The sequence below is a fragment of the Carlito syrichta genome, unplaced genomic scaffold (assembly GCF_000164805.1).
Source record: "Carlito syrichta isolate Samal-C Ts95f unplaced genomic scaffold, Tarsius_syrichta-2.0.1 Scaffold307033, whole genome shotgun sequence".
In the NCBI taxonomy this organism is placed as follows: domain Eukaryota; kingdom Metazoa; phylum Chordata; class Mammalia; order Primates; family Tarsiidae; genus Carlito; species Carlito syrichta.
In genome coordinates this window covers 715024-734546 of record NW_007251129.1, presented here as the reverse complement: position 1 = coordinate 734546, position 19523 = coordinate 715024, and the positions used below count along the sequence as shown (strand labels likewise).

The 19523-nt window shown below is 38.7% G+C and overlaps 1 protein-coding gene across 1 annotated transcript in view; it reads right to left on the bottom strand.

Annotated features, from left to right (window-relative positions):
• Positions 1–1323: 1323 nt before the first annotated feature.
• Positions 1324–19523, bottom strand: part of LOC103266161 (neurexin-3) — a gene marked incomplete at its 3' end in the record, with an annotated part of 585480 nt that continues 567280 nt past the window's right edge. The window contains exons 10-11 of the mRNA XM_021715390.1: positions 7386–7589; positions 1324–1350 (exon numbers count right to left, since the gene is read on the bottom strand). Coding sequence (XP_021571065.1) covers positions 1324–1350; positions 7386–7589 — 231 coding nt within the window. The remainder of the gene's footprint in view (positions 1351–7385; positions 7590–19523) is intronic.

The following is a 19523-nucleotide window of genomic DNA, read 5'->3' as shown; positions in this document are numbered from 1 at the left end:
AAAAGGTGGATTATTTCCTTTTTGTTCCTACAGAAAGATCCTAGCAAGAAAAGAACTAAAAATGAAAATGATGTAATCACAAGGTAAATTCCATGTGCTTGATATTCAACTAATCCAATTTTCTCTTCCTGGGTGCACTGGAAGATTGCAGCTCCCAGCTTCCTTTGCATTTAGGATGGAGTCAAGTCTGGCAAATATGGGCAGAAGTGAAGTGACACATGTCACTCCTAGGTGGGGCAATAAAACATACTGCACAACCACCCAAGCATGTGCATTCTGTCTCTCTCTCTCTCTCTCTCTCTCTCTCTCTCTCTCTCTCTCTCTCTCTCTCCCTCTCTTAATCTTTCTTCCCTATGGACACAGCTGGGAATGAAGAATTCCAAGGTGGTAGACCCAATATCCTTTTGAAGAGAGCTGTCCAGGAAAGCTGCCCAATTATCATTAAAACTTGCCTGAACAAGAAATAAACCTTTCTTTTGTTGAGCCATTACAATGCTGGGATTTCCTGTTATAGTCGTTAGTGTTGATTAGCCTATTATTAATTAATATTAACTAGTATAATATACTGTCACACTCAAAGCATACTTCTTCCCTTTTCTCTTTTCACCAACTAGGCCTATTCTTTCCCTCGTGCCTCTCCTTCCTATCTCTCTTCACATTCTCCTTCCTCGTTGACTCTAGTTCATGCACATTTCTGAGACAGGGGAAGAAATGCCTGTATTTCATTAGGACCATTCTTCAAGAACTAGAGTGTTTGAATGGGATAAAGTGAAAATAATGACCTGCAATTCTTCCTTCCAGAGTGTGTCTCAAGTCTTTGGTTAAAATATTGTATGATCACCAAGAGTAGCACTTTGTCCACCCTTCTAAAAATCCCCAACAGTGATAAATGCCAGGAAAGAAATGTCAGAGTTGGCAGTCACATCTGGGTCAAGAACTTTGCTATTAATATCTGAAGCTTTTGGTAGTGGAGAAGTGCATGCTGGTTGTGCTAAAGCTTTTTTTCACTCTGAGGGTTATTTCCCAAAGATAACAAATTACCATTTCAATCTGTTTTCAATTATTTCATTATCCATGTGCCCTTTCCTCCTTTTCTGCATACAGAGGACAGAAGAGAGGACCTGCCCCCATTCAGAAGTCACACCCGAGGCACATTCAGCCCTGGACCTCACCCAGGCCCCATCTCATCAGCCCCAGTTCCCCCCAACTCCACTGTCAAAATAAAAATTCAAATAAAAAACAGCTCATAAAACAGTAAACAAAATAAAGTCAGTTTTTCTTTTCTTTTTTAAAGAACAAAATGAAACTTGAGGGAAAACTTACTGGAGTTACAGTTTATCCTGATACAGTCTAGATGGGGAAAAATAAATGAAAGATGAAATTGCATCCTTCAAGGTAACAGCTGCAGACATCCAAAAACAATCAGTCCACCCTTCCGGGGACAGACACACGCAAGAAATGTGGCCATTTTATATATATACAATATGCACAAGTTTAAGGGTGGGTGTATATGTACAGTATATTGTTTAATAAAGTTGGATACATATATATATACACACACACACATATATATATATATACACATATGTATAGAGTTATATACTGGTATACATATATATCCACAATAGACACCAAGCATCTAATTTTTTCAAAAAGCCTATTCATTAACATAAAGTGTTTCAAACCTGAACTTTAAAATATTAATTTTGTTAAACTTGGAAAATTCGGCAAAATTCCCCCACCAAATGCAGGTTAAATTCTATTTCTTCCTACAGTTAATTTTCTTAAAATTTGTCTTTAAAAGTAGCATTAACACAATTTTTGTATTGATATTCCAAAGATATATCACCAGTCTGACACATTGGACCTTTTTTTTTTTTTTTTTAATCAGCCATGTGGCTTCTCAGTGCAGTATTTAACCCTTTCTCTTTTTCTAAAAACAAACTCCCTCCACCCTCTCCTAGGTCAGGCCCCAAATGCTATAGAAATTTGCATAGTCAGACTTGCCATCATCCTTAGAGGTAAGGAAAGGGTTAACACCACCTGGTCATTTCCTGTCATAAAATGGCCACTTGCAAACAACTAACCGCAAAAACACCCATCCCAGATTTTAGAGAGGTGGGGTCAGGTATAGGGTCAAAGGAGTTATATGATGGTACCACAGTGGATTGGGTTCTCTAAGGGCTACTGCGTCAAAGGTCCCAGACCAGCCCACTCACGAAATCCATCTTCGTCTTCCTGCCTGAATGCCCAGACTGAATCAAGCGCCTACAACATTCAGGAGAAGGCGAGACAGGTACGTGCGGGGGAGGTCCCAGCACCTTTGACATCCTGCCTATTTCACTCTGTGATTCTACATCTTGAGGAGAGAAAACTCCTTGGTTTTGTTTTATTTTTAAATGGGTTTTATCATTTTAAGATGGGAGACAGAAGAAAGGAGTAGCTAATTGTCCAGTGCTGGTCACTGGACAAGGTATTCCATGCCAGAGATCACAGTATCTATCACTGTATTAATCTCTGTTCGAGAGTCATAGTCAACACAGAAGTCCTTGAGTAGAAGGGAACTGGGCAGAAATGATTTGAGATATGTCTCAGGTTCATTGTTACCAAGCTGCCCATTTGATCCTAAGGTTGGTTTATGATGGTGGGAATTCCAATAAGAATTTGTTTAACGTCAGATATTAAAAGGTAGAGATCAAATGATGTTTTTTAAAGAAAGAAAAGTAGAGGAAAATATATATTTTCAAACTGTGCTCTTCTTCTTAAGGTTGACCCAATAGTTTTTACAAAACTATTTGAATTTCTCAGAGTAAACCATTTTAAGCGAGTGAGTGAAAAAGGAATGACTGGCAACCAACAGGGCAGAAGGAAATTATGTGAAATCTGGACAGGAGCAATTTATAACACCCAATTATTCTGAGGAAGGAGGAAGAGCACTTATTTGTTCACCAGAAGAACATCTCTTGAGAAAAATCTGGGTTTGGTTTCGTGCGGTTAGGTTTGTCATGTGTCGTCAACCGCAACAGAAAAGTGGGAGCAAACAGCCCTGGAGCAACTGGTACGATCACCAGACAGAGGAGGCCATGCCCCTGGTGAGGACTGAGAGAAGGGAGGGTGGGGAGGGAGGAGGGGGTAGAAGCTTCACCTATTGGCTGCACCTATCATCACCCAAAGCTGGAGAAGTGTCCCTTCCTGACAAGTTAACCAAGAGGAAACAAGTGCATGTGCATGCTTAAGAGAAAGGGAAAGAGTGGGGCTAAAGCAACAGTCTAAGAACTGCAGGCAACATCTGGTTTTCTTCCCTGGCTTCTGTGCAGCTGAGTTTATTATTAGACAAGAAACCAGCCTAGGGAGATGTGCCGGGTTGGGCTCTTCCTTCTGGGCCATCCAAAAGGTTCTATGTGAATTAAATGGTGTTTTTAACCAATGTGAAGACTTGGGGCTTTCAAGATGGCAGACCATTTGTTTACTTTAAGTCAAGATGTGGAAAACATTTTGTTACTTTACCTAAAGAACAAGTGGTATGAGGAGAAAAATTACCCCAGTCACTTCTTCATAGGCTCTGAGTAGGTAGGTAGTCTTGTTAGAAAGGATTTACATTTTCAAATTTTAAAAAAATGGACCAGGGTAATTATTTGAGAAGGTAGATATCTTTGGCAGCAGCCAAAGTTCTCTCTTTGCTTGAAAAAATTCTGCCCAAATCTTGGCATGTCTTTTGAGTTGTCTGTTTTAATTTTTTTTACTTTAGCAAATAAGGAGAAATTATTATTTTCTATATTGGTGAGTATTGGGTTGAGCATGGAAGAGGTACATGTATCTAAGTGTTGTGGGTTTTCAATAATATATACAGTAAAGAATAGTCAGCAAATTCATTTTTCCAGAGAAAGAACATGTGGAGAATTCAAATGCAATTAACTAAACTGCATGATACTCCCTCAGAGTTTCTACCATTGAAGAAGGGATCCCAACACTCTGCCAAGGATCTTAAAGGCTTGACCCAAATCAACTGACTTTTCTCCAGCATGGCTCAATTCAAACTGGGTACTAAGGAAAATGGAGATTCCCTTGGTGCATCTTTCAAAGGTGATTATCATGAAAGCAGTTAGAAGTCATTAAGACTGACACATCATTGATCCACACTGCTGATCTGTAAAGGAAACAGATAACCCCTGCTGATCTAACAGTTTAGAGATATGACTTCTAGCCCCAGTCTGCTACTGACTTTTTATATAAGCTTTGAAAAGTCATATACTTTGTTTTACATCTGTAAAAATAAGCATAAAAACGCTTTCTTGATTTATCTCACAAAATTACCATGAGATTAAAATATGGCAAAGTCTTTTAAATCTTTACATATATAGCAATAATAAAATGTTATTATATCTTGTAATTCTGAAGGATCAAAATATGGCTGGTCAATAACCAACTTCACAACTTTTTAAAATGTGCTATGTTGTAGGATATTTCTCACACCTTCTATCATCACATATGGCTCTCTGCAAAAAACAAAGCCATTGGAAAACCCTAGTCTCCTTGACATTTAGAAGATATGTAACATCAGAGAAATATATACTAAGCTTTTATAACATTAGCTTATGTGTGTGACCAGTTTGAAATGAACTAGAATATCATGTGTGCATATGCTAGAAAAAAGGCATAACTGAAACAGAGTGAGAGAACAAAGTAACTGTTGGATGTCAATATTGGTGGAGTGCACATGAAGGCAGGCCCTGCCTGCAGATGTTTTCTCTTATAACCAGGAAAAAAATGAAATATAATTTCATGGCAAAGAGAAAGAAAACATTTATGAAGGAGTATATTTGGGGGAAGGGGTAGAGGCAAAACCTTTGAACTTTGAACAAAGCATGGATACAAAGAGTTGCATATATACAATAAGCTCAAGAAATTTAAGTTCAGTTATCCATATCAGGTTTGAGAGACAGTTAAGTAAATCAAAACTGTAATTGTGGTGAGCCATATTTTTCAGAGTAAAAAGAAACAACTTTTGCATCTGGAGAAGCACAGTGCTTTCTTTGGAGGTCTAACCCTTTTGCCTAAAATGATTCAGCTCAGCAGGAGCTAGATAGATGATGTGCCAAAAGGAGCCACGAGACAAAAGTAAGGTTCATTTGAAAAGCACATCTTCCAGATTTTAACCAGAGCTTAAAATACAAAAATAGTGTTTCAAGGAATAAACATGGGATCTGTCACTATCTTGGGGTGCATGTGTGTGTAGGTGGGTGAGAGAAAGAAAAAGAGGCAGAGAGAAAGACAGAGAGCATGAGAGAGCGAGGGCGAGAGAGAACAAGAATCTGTCCATCTATGATCATCCCTTTTATCCCTCTCCCTCACTCCAGTTTTTCCTTCTGAGATGTAAGACCTGTTACAGATGACATCTTCATCTTTACAAAACAACATCTAATAGGGGAAAAAAATCTGTTTAAAGACATAGTGTGTACTCCCTCAGGCTCCAATGGGGACTGAATCATCCTCATTCGTATGTTTCTCTCTTAAACTTTGAAATAGATCCAGAGATTAAAATGGTCTTATCTTCTTTTTTAGTGAACTAGTTAGGGAATTGTGTGGGGTGTTTTTTTGTTTTTTGGTTTTTTTAATTCCTCTGTTGTTTTTGTGAGGAGTAGACAATAGCTACTGGTTGTTGGTTTTAGACAATAGGCTCTTATACTAGTTTAAGGTAGGGAGGATGGTGGAGGGAGGGAAGGTGGAAGGGACAGGGGTATGCCAGTCCCTGTAGGTTGCTCAGTACTCTCTGTTCTCAAGGCTGTTTGCTATGCGGGCCGCAGGCTTTGGGCCTTTGAAGGGTTGAATACCATCTTTTGATTTACCATGGTTGATGGTGGGGAGAACTGAAAACTGAAGAACACAAAAAAAGACCCAGCAGAAGAGAAAAACAAAACCTAAAACAACCAAACACACACATACACACAAAAAAGAATAACCAAGAGACACATCGACAACAGAAATCAAATGAGACTGGACAAGAGAAAGGGCATAGTGTTGTAAAAGCTGCAAACTAGAAGAAAAAAAAAGACATAACTAAATAAGCCACTCTCAAAACAGTCCTCTGTGCCCTAAATATTTTAGGATTATGGTGCAGACATTTTCCAAGTGTGACCAGTTGACTTGACACTGGATCAGATGGGTATGGATTCAAAATCCCACCTTTCCACTGGGACACCTAGGGCTACATATAATTTGCATCTGGTAGACTTGTCTGTCATGTCTTCTCCATGCTTCTGACAAGCCATTCCACCGGAATCTTTATAGAGGATTATTGTGTCCAAATGTATTCTACATACCCAAATAAATCCATTAGCTTAGAAAGTTTGGACTCAGTTGTATCAATAATCCTATCAACTCTGGGCATTGACTTTCTACTGCAGAGAAGCAGCAGAAATAAAGGTTGTTTTCTTTCTCTTTCCAAAAACCAAGAAGCCCCCATTCTCCATAGAAGATCAATTAGAGTCCAGTAAAGAAGGTCAACAGCAGAAGTGAGTATGAGGCCATAAGAGAGAACACTTCCAATGTATCTGGTATAGGCAATTACAGTGAAAGAATAGACACTGTTCCAATAAAACGACAAATTTGAAAATTGTCATAGCTTTTCAATTCTAAGGTAAAATGTGTATGTATAAGTGAGAAAAGGGGAGCAGTTGGTGAGGCAAGCATTTTTGCACAAAGCAATGCTAAGTAAAGGTAAAGAATGACAGGAAGAAAAATGGGTACTTATGCCAGAAGTCACATTTTCCTTCCACATGTCAGAGACTCTAAACTTAGGGGATTAGTTTTCCAGTGGGACAACATAAACATTTTGATTTATTCTCTTACTAGGAGGAAGGGCAAGGAGATATCAGCATTATCAAGGCCACCAAAATCCCCCATTTGAACAGTCATTGAGGCACTAGAAAAAATGCACTTGTCAGTCTACTCACATACTCTAGTTCTTTATAATCCCACACTTCCATTTTGCCTCCACTTCCTGTTTGTCCCTGCCCTCAGCTTTGACTGTTTTGAGTGGTGACTGAGGTGCTGGACTCAATGGGAATATGATTGATCAAAAGATGGACCAAAGTAGCGTGTTTTACACAAAGCTAAACAATTCCAAAAAAACCAAGAAAGGAAACTTAGAAAACAAATAATCTAGTAAAGAAATCACCACTGTCAGAAACCAGAAATTGACATCAAAACCTCATGCAGAAACAAGAAGAACATGTTTGTTGTTGTTGGGTTTTATCCTTGATCTATTAAACAAGAGGTGAGCAGCTAACTTTCAAGAAACAAACAAAGAATTCGATCAAACCAATGAAAATCAGAAAAGAAAGGGAAGACAAGCCCAGAGTGGCAGAGGGTACTTCATACGATACCTAAGTTAACCATGAGCTTGACTCGCCCCCCATCGAGCTCCAGACGTAGGGTGTCGGCAGAGTCCCTGGAGGTAGTAGCCACCAGCAGCCCATAAGCCCGCTGGGACATGAAGCGGAAGGACACATCCTCTGCCTCAGTGTGCATGACCATAGGCATGATGATCTTCATGTACATGCTGCCATCATAGCTCAGGATAGACGCCTCTGCCAAAAAAAAGAACGGAGGGGGTCATTAGGATGAAAGATATTAGAGATGCCAAATATCCCATTGCTTTCAGGCTTAGTAGAGAGGGCATCCCATCTGTAGCCTGGTGACTTGTGTTCGTTCAACCCCCATAGTCATTTAATCCTTTTGGACTTTGTGACTTTGGACTGACCACCTAAACTCATTTGTAAAGGACATATTGTAGCACTGGAACCTATCTGATAATGCTCACAGACTTGTCAAGGGTACCAAATTAGATAATGGATGTGAGGATATTTAGCAAAAGTGAAAATGTTTCCACAGACAATAGTATTTGCAATTCTGTATGTGATAAATAAAATACAAGTACACAAATCTTAGAATCTTTGTATTTCATAAGAAATAGGAGCGCAGCAGTTTATAAACAACACACAGACAAATAGATGTCTGCCAGAAAGCTTCTAGAAGAAGGAAAAAGCAGCAGCACAGCCTGTCATCATAACATCCCCAGTGGCCAGACACTGTGAAAGTTTACTTAGCCCTTTCAAAGACTGATAGAACCACGGCTAGAAAACAACGACAAAATGTTCATGATACCACTGAAAACCTCATTTTATTTTTATTCAAAAAAGGAAGGGAAAAAAGTCTTTATTTGGGCAACGCCCTCGGGTCCCCTCCCACTATGCAAGCTTTTCTGTCCTCTCAATAAATCCTGCTTTCTAAAAAAAGAAAAGAAAAGAAAAAGAAAAATATCTTTATTTGATACTTTCCTCTGCCTAAACACTTTGGCAAGGAGCTCCCCACCCTGCCATGTTATTTCATTTAATGCTACAATGCATGTCTATTATTCCTACTTTCAAACAAGAAAACCAAGGCTCTTAGAGGGGATATTATCATCCCAAAGTCACACAACCTGGATTTTGACCCAGCATATTCTATACCAAGTCCAGCAACTGTTTTTGCAATACTATGATGCTCAACATGTAAATTTGTTAATCATTCATTGGGCAAATATTTTCTGAAAACACAGGAAGAGAATATCATCCATATTCCTATGAAGCCAACCTGTCACTGTGTTCAGTATCTGGCACTGAGTGGGTCTTCATTAAATATTTGCTGATGTCAAGTATTTGCTACCTCCTAGCACTGTGGAGAATACAAACAGGAAACAGACAAGGTTCCTATTTGTAGGCAGACACAGCATGCACAAACAACTGTACTAGAACATTAAAATGGTTGAACAACACAGGAAAAATATACAGAGTCAGTGGCATTCAGAGGAGAGAGGCTGAGAAATGCAGGTGAGTAAGGTAGGCTGTGGAGAGTTTGAGCTGGTCCTGGTAGTGGGTGGGGTTTCTAATGAAAGAAGTGATGGCGCCAGAAGTGACAGATAGATCAGATAACATCTCAATAGACATAAAGGAAAGAAAGAAGGGAATGCTCAGACAATAACGAACTATTCGGTTTTATAGAGGATCAGACATATGTTTTGGGAAAGAGATATAAAGGTTGTTTGAGATTAGAATAAAATCAAGGACCTTGGGCAGAGGCTGCAAAGTAAGCGAATGATCTTAGATTACAAGGTACTCTGGTACATTTCTTTGTCCTTACTGGGTGTCAGACACTACTCCAGGTTTTAAGGACATAACAGCGAACAAAAGAAACCAACATCCCTGCCCTCATATACAAAAGGAATTAAATCAGGGAAGAACAAGATACAAGCAGACTACATGTAGGGGTCTCAAAATACTCTGTCATCATCATACCCCAGCCTATTTGCATAACATACAAAAGATCCATGAAAAGTAATATAAACACACCCTCTTAATATTCTTGGAAAGTAACCATCTCCAAGATAAAACCCATGACACACTGATAACTGGATATTACAATCTGCAAACACTAAGTGGATCGCAGATAAAAGTGTAACAGGTGCAGACACCATCACAGTAAAAGACATACTATGAAGATCTGTTCTTAGATAGGAAACATAATCTAAATTTAACACATGCTCCAGATGTGAAAGAAATCCATATGTGAGAGAAATCTCCTGGAAGAGCAGAATCAAAAGATCAATAACGAAAGCCAAAATTTATTGAGCACTTAGTATTTGCCTGGTGCTTTCTAGAACTTCGTAAGCATGGAGAAGTCATTTAATCTTCAACATGAGAAAGACAATATTATATTTTCTAAATACCAGGTCACATGGCTAATAAATGGAAGAGCTGAGAAAGCAGCTCTTAAAAGCAGGCAGACTGATTTTTCTCATTTGTATACTTAACAATTCTGCCATATTATATTTGTATACTTAACAATTCTGCCATGTTATCAGAGAGCTATACCAGAAGCACACTCATGTTTCCAAGTGTCAAAGCATGTCTATAGTGCTTCCTGGCAGAGTGTAATGTTCTTGTGCATTTGTATTAATATGCACACACACACACACACACACCATTAAAGTCATATACTTTTTATAAATATACAAAATTACATACACAGAAATAATACATGTATTTCTAAACAATATATTGCTCTATGGATGTGCAATGCTCTGTATGTTTGTGCAATTATATACACAACTAATCATCGGTATGCACCTTCTCCTATATACAAACATACCTCTCTTTATTAGGATATTAAGTAAGCCATAAAATGGTTGCTTTGATGTACTCAACTTCAATACATTCCAAAATTAATGGCTACTTTTGTCCCTCTGGATAAGTGCAATGCCAAAAAATACATATAAATGAGTGCCTCTTTATATTAATATTGCTAGTATCAGAGAATAAATATCAGGTGAGTATGTAGCTAAACAATTATACCAAAAAACGTATATATCTCAATGTATATCTTTATGTGCTTCTCTGTGTGTCCTATTATTAACTTAACATTTTTAAGGGAAGGATCATGAAGCAGAAAATTTAATACAGAAATAAACTGAAACAAAATCTGTTACGTGGATTTATATTAATTTGCTTAAAAGATCCAAACACAAGGTATGCTGTGAATAGAATATTAATTTTAGGGAGAAAATAAACCTAATAAGGAAAAGTTAATCAGTCTGAAATCTATCAGATTCTTGAGTGTTGAGAAACTGCATCATGGGATGGCCACATGATGTTACTTTAAATAGTTCCCCTATCTCCTTCCTCTTTTTCTCCTTTGCTATTATACTATATTTTGTCATAGGTGAATAGTTTCAAGGACACTATCTTAATTAATTTAATAATTATAACTATATTTTGATGCTTCTTTCTTACTGGTTGCTCTAGGACTTATAATACACACTTAATTTACCTGAATCTACTTCATTTTTATACTAACTTAACTCCAGCAAAATATGGAAACTTTACTTTTACATAACTCTCTTCTCCTTATTTTATGCTATTATTCATATTATGTCTGCATATATTACAAATTTGACAATATATTGCTTTAAGGATTGATTTATAAAAACTTTTCTTTTTTGAGAAACTAAGAGAAGGAACTCAAATATATTTATAAAATGGTTTTAATTAAGCTTTTTATTTACAATCTATGACTCTCTTCATTTCTTCCTGTGAATTTAATCACCATCTGTGTCATTTTCTTTTTCCAATATAACTTCGTTCATTTGTGTTTTATTATCAAATATATCATGTTCCTATATGTTATAGGCACAATACAATTTTCTAGATATTGTTTTATGTAATTGCTTTTAAAATCAGTTAAAAAAATGTGTAATTATACTGTCTTTTATCATTACGTACATAATTACCTTTACTGAAATGCTTGTTTTTTTTGTTTTGTTTTTGTTTTTGTTTTTGTTTTTTGGTTGGAGTCTCACTCCATCACCCAGACTGAAGTGCAGTGGCATGCTCACGGCCACCCCAGTGTCAACCTGCTGGGCTCAGGCCATCCTTCCACCTTAGCCTTCCAAACTTTTTTTTATCATGTAAATTCAAATTACTGTCTGCTTTTAATTCCTTACAGCATGAAGAAGGCTTTTTTAGTAGTTCTTATAAGGTGAATAAGCTAGTAATGAATTCGCTGTTTGTATTTCTCTGGGAATGTCTTTATTTCACTTTCATTTCTGAAGGACAGAATTGTTGGATATGAGATTCTGAATTGAAAGTTATTTTTCTTTCAGACCTTTGAGTGCATCCCACTGCCTTTGGCTTCCATTATTTCTGAAATGATGTCAGCTGTTAATCTTATTGGAGTTTCCTTGTATATGTTGAATCATTTTTTTCCACTTGCTGTTTTCAAGATTTTCTCTTTAGCTTTGCTTTCATAATTTGTATTATAATGAGACTGGATGTGGATCTCTTTGCATTTATCCAGCATAGAATCTTGAATGGGTAGATTAGTGTTTTTCATCAAATTTGGGAATTGTCAACTATAATTCTTGAATATTTTTTCAGTCATTTTCTCTCTCTCTCTCTTTTGGTTACATATTACACATATGTCAATATACTTAATGATGTCCCACATTTCTCTGAGACTTTGTTCATTTGTCTCTGTTGTATTTTATTTATTTTATTCAGATTGAATAATCTCTATTTATCCATCTTCAAGTTTGCTGATTCTTTTTTCTGCCAACTCTCATCCACTTTTGAGTCTCTCTAGTAAAATTGTTATTTAGGTTATTATACTTTTCAACTCCAGAACTTTCATTTGAAGATAGATAAATATCTGCCTATGTATAATTTATTTATTAATATCCTTTGATACATTATTATCTCATTTTAAAAATTATTGAGCACTGCACTCCAGCCTGGGTGACAGACTGAGACTCTGACTCAAAAAAATTATTGAAGCATAGTTTTCCTTAGCTCTTGAAACACATTTATAGTAGCTACTTTGTAGTCTTTGTTAAATCTGATATCATAAATTTCATGTATGGGCAACCTCAAAGGCAGTTTCTATTGCCTGCATTTATTCCTATGAGTGGTTTGTACTTCCTGTTTTTGCTTATCTCATACATTTTTGTTGAAAACTGCACATTTTAGATAATATATTATAGCAAATCTGGATACTGACCCTACCATCATGAGGCCTATTTTTTGTGGCTTGTTTGTACATGTTTTTATTTATATAGTAACTTGATTGAGATAATTCTGTGACTTGTATTTCCTCAGCAGTGTGGAGGCTATAATGATCCTGCTTAGATAATTTCCCCTGTTTTTTTTATCTTTTGGCCTGTCTTCCTAGGTGTTGCCCCTGGATCAGTATAAGCTACAATTGGTAAAATATTGCATTTAAGCCCTCTTAAACAGTTAGATTTTTACTTTTTATCTTTTGGAGACGTGTGACTTAGAGACTGCTTTTAGGGAGTTTGTGATTTTGCCTCATTTCAGCCAAGGACTAATACTATGGAGATTGCACCTTCTGTCCCTCTTGAGCAGGCTCAACCTTGTGAATAAGCACAATATTCCAGACCACCAAGGATGAATGGCTTTATTTATTTTTAAGTCTTGTTTCCTAGGGGTAGCACCAGGGTCAGGGTAGTTTATTGTTCAGTAAAAGTTTGCTGAGAAGTCATGCATAAGCCCATTGAACCAAGAAGACTCTTCCCAGTTTGATGGATCTGTGTATGACTTGAGAATGCTTTCAGACTAGCTCTACATATTGCCAAGTGTATCCCAGTCATCTTTCCAGATCTTCTGGGATAAGTGTAATCTTCAGCGGGCCCTCCATGGTCTTTTCTTTCCTTAATTCTTTCTACTAAACTTCTGGCTACTTTCCATTTTGCTCATTGCTACTGGTATCATAGAGGGACCTGCTCCCTCTGAATTGCTTGCCACCAAGATCTCTGTTGTTTAAAAGCGAAAACAAACACTTTGCCATAAACTTCTCTAACTTCTGTTCTTGATAGTCAATGGCTTCAGGTAGAGTGTAAAACTCTCCATCTTTATAGACTACATCTACACCTAGGCAGCACTTTTCTGCTATCGCACCCCAGCTGGTTGAGAAACAGTGATCCACTTATTCCCACATGAAACTCCCATTGATTGAGTGGGCACTAAAGGAAGATGGTAGACTCTGTTCTTTTCAGCATGAAACCTTTGCTGAATAAGCTGAGCCAAGGATAATTGAAGTTCTAGTATTACTGGCCTGCCACAACTGGGATAGAGCTTCTGCCCTGTGTATGGGGTCTGGATGGAAGAAGCAAGTCCATGTTCTTGACTGTGCCTATGCAGAATAATACTTCTGCAACATGGAGCTGGGGAGATTGAGAGGCCCCAGCAGCATTCTCCTTCTGGGGTAAAACTGAAGCTCTAAACTGGCTGCTGAGGGAGCTGTTTTCTTCTTGGCCACATCCACCTGAAATAAGCTTCCACAACAAGAAGCAGGGTTAAGGTAGGAGATGCAAGCAGGTTGTGGTTTAAATGTCACCAGCTCTCACTTTTCTTACTGATATTTAGCAGATCTCTTGAACAAATATTTCTCTATTTGTTGCATGTCCTTAGCACGATTTTCAGAGATTTTAAATATGTATGTGTTTCAATAGTTTTCACCAGCTAAATGGTTGTTTTTCAGGAAAGAAGGTCTTATGAGCTTTCTGCTTAGCTATCCTATAGTCCTTCTATTTTTGACTATTACAAATGTTTCACATACCTTTCTCCATAAAAAGTTTTGTACTCCTAAATGGTGTATATTTTTATTTGTCATAATAGCTAATTTCTGTTTCTAAATGGGTAAAAACATATATTGCTTAATCATTGAGACACTTAAAAACATTTTTAGCACTGAGATTTTTCTGGCTGTTTATCTATTGTTTGATTTTTTTCAATTTCAGTTATCAATAGCTTCTCTCTAAGTTTCTATTTTCTGACCAGGAAGCAGGAAAGTTACCAGACTATTGGCATTCAGAGGTTCCCTCAAATAAAGAATGGAGTGGTCGGGAAGATGGTGGCCAAGCCAGTCAGACTATGAAAGTCCCCGTGTGAGTGAGTGAGTTTATGGAAAATTTTGTGTATGTGCTGGTAAGTGAACTAGTGTGGAGAGACTGACGGAGTGAGGGCTAGGGCCAAGGCTCTCCTGGTGCAGTGCCTGGTACCACAGCTGCTCGGCTTGGACCCTAGCAATTCCCAGGATGCAGAAGCTGAGCGCCATTTTCTCTTTCTTTCTTTTTTTTCTTTTTTTAAATGAACAAACACTCCCTGGTAAGAAAATGCTAGGAGAGACTGTGTAAGTGGGAGCTCATGAGCAAGTGACCGGGCCACTGGTGCAGCAGCTGGTGGTGCAGCTTCTCTGCTTCATCCCGGGTTCTTCCCAGGTTACAGAAGCGGAGCGCCATTATTTTTTTTTAAATGGACAAAAACGGTGGGGAGAAAATATCGTCCCAGGCTCTTCCTCACTGGTGCAGCAGGAGAGAGACTGCCAGTTCCTGGCTTTGCCTCACCACTTCAGCACCTGGTAAGGGACTGGCAGAAGGGGCTGCGGAGAAAGTCCAGAAGCAAAGTCGCATGGAAGAGGACACGAGAGGCACCCCACCACCATCTTGAAGGCGGGGCAGGAATGTGCTCTGACTCACTCACCACGGAGGAACAGACCTGATCTTTGTGACTGGCAGATCAACTACTCAGGGATTGATCATGACCCAGAAGGAATATCCTGAAAGCACAAACTTTGAAGGGACTTGACGAGTGCTGAGTTCCAGGAGCCCCATCCCTTACTCTGATCTAGCTGCAGGACAAAGGGTGTGGCCAGTAAAGGATGAGGAAGAACTCCAAAGAGATCAGTGTTGAGTCTGGGGCTGACCCAAAGCCTCTCCTCCCCAGCAATCCTCTGAACATCAGACCCACACAACTGGGCCACAACTGAGAGGGACAAACCCAGGCAGAGCCTGGACATGAGTCACAATGGGAGAACTCCATTCCAGGATAGGCCTGGCTGGGGCACCCCCCCACCACACACACCAGTACATACCTGGGGAAGAGACAATCTTGTACCTCCCCACCAGAGGAGATCTCTCTGACCAGACAAGAGTGGGAGGGGAGGACTGCAGCCCCACCCACGTCCACTGCCTCTCCTCCTTCCCTGCTTCAGATACTGAAGAGAGTGAAACAGGTGGCTCTGCAGGAGACACCTGATTAGAGGAAAAATTACAGAGCCTGTCACAAGAGGGCAAGTCTTTTTTTAATTAAAAAAAAATTTTTTTTTTAACTTTTTGACTGTTTGTTAGTTTATCGTTTTTAAAATATTTTTACTTTGTGCATGAATGTGTATGTGCGGGTTTGGTCGGCTCCCCCTCGAATATTTTTTCTCTTTTCTTTTTCTGTTTCTTTCTTCTTTTATTTGTCATTTTCTGTTTATGTGTGTATGTGAATGACTGAGTATTCATCTTTCAATTTTGTTGCTGTTGTTGGTTTGTTTTTGCTCTTTTGTTCTTCTGGGGTTTTTCATTTTCATTTTTTATTTTTTTTAATTTATTTATTTATTTATTTTGAGTTGAAGTCTCACTCAGTCACCCAGACTGGAGTGCAGTGGCCACTCGTGGCCACCGCAGCCTCGACCTGCTGGGCTCCGGCTATCCTTCTGCCTCAGCGTTCCGAGTAGCCAGAATTATAGGTGCGCGCTACCACACCTGGCTCATTTTTTGATATGTTGTAGAGATGAGGTCTCACCAAGTTGCCCAGGTGGGTCTTGAACCCGCGGGGTCAGGCAATCCACTCACCTCAGCCTCCCACGGCACGGGAATACAGGCTGAGCCACCGAGCCCAGCTCATTTTCATTTGTTATAGTTTAAAGTGTGTGTCAATATATGTGTGAGGGTTCGACCTGCATCCCTTTTTTTCCCCTCTTGGGTCTTTCCATTTTTCTTCTCTATCCACTTTATGCTAGGAATGTGTATGTGTGTGTGTGCTTAGTTTTCTTTTTTTTTTTTTTATTGTCGTTTGTTTTGTTTCACATTGTTGTTATTCCAGTTTGTTTTGGGGTGTGTGTATGTCTATATGTGTATGTGTTCAGTTGCTTTTTGCATTAGTTTCTGCTTTGCAACATCAAATAGAGGGGTGGTGGGGAGTGGGTCTCAGGGAACACATACCACAATAAGTGAACATTGTAATTTGCAAGACGTTTCTAAATCCTAGCACCCCATCCCCTACTTTATTTGAATTTCAAAAACTACAAGAGACAGCAAAGTTTCCCATCCACCATCCTATTTCAAAGTAGAACAAATCCAGAATCCGGATTAGGGAAGAATAGAGGACTGAGCAAACATCAGAAGGGAAAACCTCTCCCAATGACACAATAACAGAACTAAAGAGAAAAACAGGAGATCTGTCACAAATGAGGAAAAACCAAAGGAAGACCTCAGGCAATTTCAAGTGTACCAAAGACAAAACTATTGAAAACTCAGACCTCGATGCCCAAACAATGGAAGTCACCAACGACTGGCCCCAGAATATGACAGGAAATAGATGGAAAGAGTGAATAAGACTCAAGAAAGACAAGATAAAACACTGAAAGAACTTGTAACAGAGATTTTGGCAATAAAAAATTTCGTCCAGGAAATAAATAACAAAAGGACAAGCATGGAAAGCAGAATTAATCTAGCTGAAGAAAGAATCTCAGAACTTGAACACCAGAACATGGAATTACCCTGATCTATAAAAAAACATGGAAAGAAGATTCAGAAAGAAAGAACAAAGCCTATAAGAGAAGTGCGATTATATCAAGAGGTTGAACCTATGCCTGATTGGTATCCTAGAAGAAAAAAGGGAAATGAAGAACAACTTGGAGCAAGTATTCTAGGAGGTAATCTGAGAAAACCTTCCCCACCTCACCAGAGATGTGACCAGCCAAGCACAAGAGATACAGAGAACCCCCACAAGACATCAAATGAGAAGGCCAACCCCTAGACACATAGTAATTTGCCTACATGAAGTAGGCACTAAAGGAAAAAATCCTAAAGGCAGCAAGAGAGAAAGGTTAGACTACCTACCGGGGAAAACCAATCAGAATAGCAGCAGACCTACTGGCAGAAACACTACAAGCAAGAAGGGACTGGAGCCTTATATTCAAAGTCCTCAAAGATCAGCAAGTTCAATCAAGAATTTCCTATTCAGCCAAGCTCAGCTTCATCAGTGATGGAGAATTAAAATCTTTCCTAGACATCCAATCCCTAAGAGATTATGCAGCTTCCAGACCAGCTCTACAGGAGACACTTAAAAAGGTACTAAGCACAGAAGAAAGAAAGAAAGAAAGAATGACCATATACATCCCAAGAGAACAGCAGAGCACAGGATCAACAGAGAATACAGTGCAACAAGAAACTCGAAAACACACACATACATTAACCACAAAGCCAAAAGAAAACAAAGAAAGAAAAAACTTTATAAGAACCTCATGACAGCAATAAACAATTGCATTTCAATAATCAGCCTGAATGTGAATGCACTAAATGCACCACTGAAAAGACACAGAATGGCAAACTAGATAAGAAACCATGACTCATTTATTTGCTGCACCCTGTAGACTCACCTCACTACAAGGGATGCACACAGACTCAAAGTTAAAGGATGGAAAGCGAGTTTCCAGGCAAATGGATCACAAAACAAGGCAGGAGTTGTGAACTTGATATCAGGCAAAACAACCTGTACACTAACAAAAATTTTAAAAGATGCAAAAGGACACTACATAATGATAAAAAGATGCAATCCATCAACAAGAAATATCCATCCTAAACATATATGCACCTAACACAGGAGCACCAGCATTTATAAAGCAACTACTAAGTAAACTAAAAAAAGATATTGACTCTAACACTATTATAGCAGGGGGCTTGAGTACCCCACTAACAGCCCTAGAAAGATCATCGAGGCAAAAAAATCAACAAGAAGGTCCAGAACCTAAACTTGACACTCTACCAAATGAACTTAATAGATACCTATAGATTATTCCACCCAACAACCACAGAATATACATTCTACTCATCACCACATGGAATGTACTTCAAGATCGATCACATCCTTGGCCATAAATCAAGCATAAACAAATTCCATAAGGTTGAAATCTTGCCATACACACTCTCAGACTACAATGGAATAAAAATAAATATCAACACCAACAACATTTCCCCAAAGCTCACGAAGACATGGATACTAAACATTATGATGCAGATGATTACTGGGTCAACACTGAAATCAAAGCAGAAATTAAAAGATTCCTGGGAACTAATGAAAATCAAGAAACACCTTACCAAAATATCTGGGATGCCATGAAAACAGTTCTAAGAGAATAATTTATATCTCTATGAGCACACATCAAGAAAACAGAAAGATCACAAGTTGAGAACCTACAAATCACCTAAGGGAGCTGGAAAGAGAAGACCACCACAACCCCAACTTTAACAGAAGAACCCAAATCACCAAAATGAGAGCCCAAATACGGAACATAGAAGACAAATATATCATAGAAAACATCAGCAAAACAAAAATTTGGTTATTTCAAAGAATTAACAAAATTGATGGAACCCTAGCCAGAATGACCAAGAAAAAAAGAGAAATAGCGCAAATAAATATAATCAGAAATACAAAACACCAAATCACAACTGACCCCAAAGAAATACAGAAGATTATCAGAGATTACTATGTACACCTATATGGAAACAAACATGATATCCTAAATAAAATGGAGGACTTTCTGACATCACACGACCTCCCCAGGTTGAAACAAGAAGACATTGAGGCCGGGTTCGGTGGCTCAGCCTGTAATCCCACGCCTTTGGGAGGCTGAGGTGAGTGGATTGCCTGAGCCCGCGGGTTCCAGACTCACCTGGGCAACTTGGTGAGACCTCATCTCTACCATAAATCAAAAAATTAGCCGGGCGTGGTAGCGTGCACCTGTAGTTCCGGCTACTTGGAAGGCTGAGGATGAAGGATCACCGGAGCCCAGCAGGTCGAGGTTGCGGTGGCCGGGAGCGGCCACTGCACTCCAGTCTGAGCAACAGAGTAAGACAACAACTC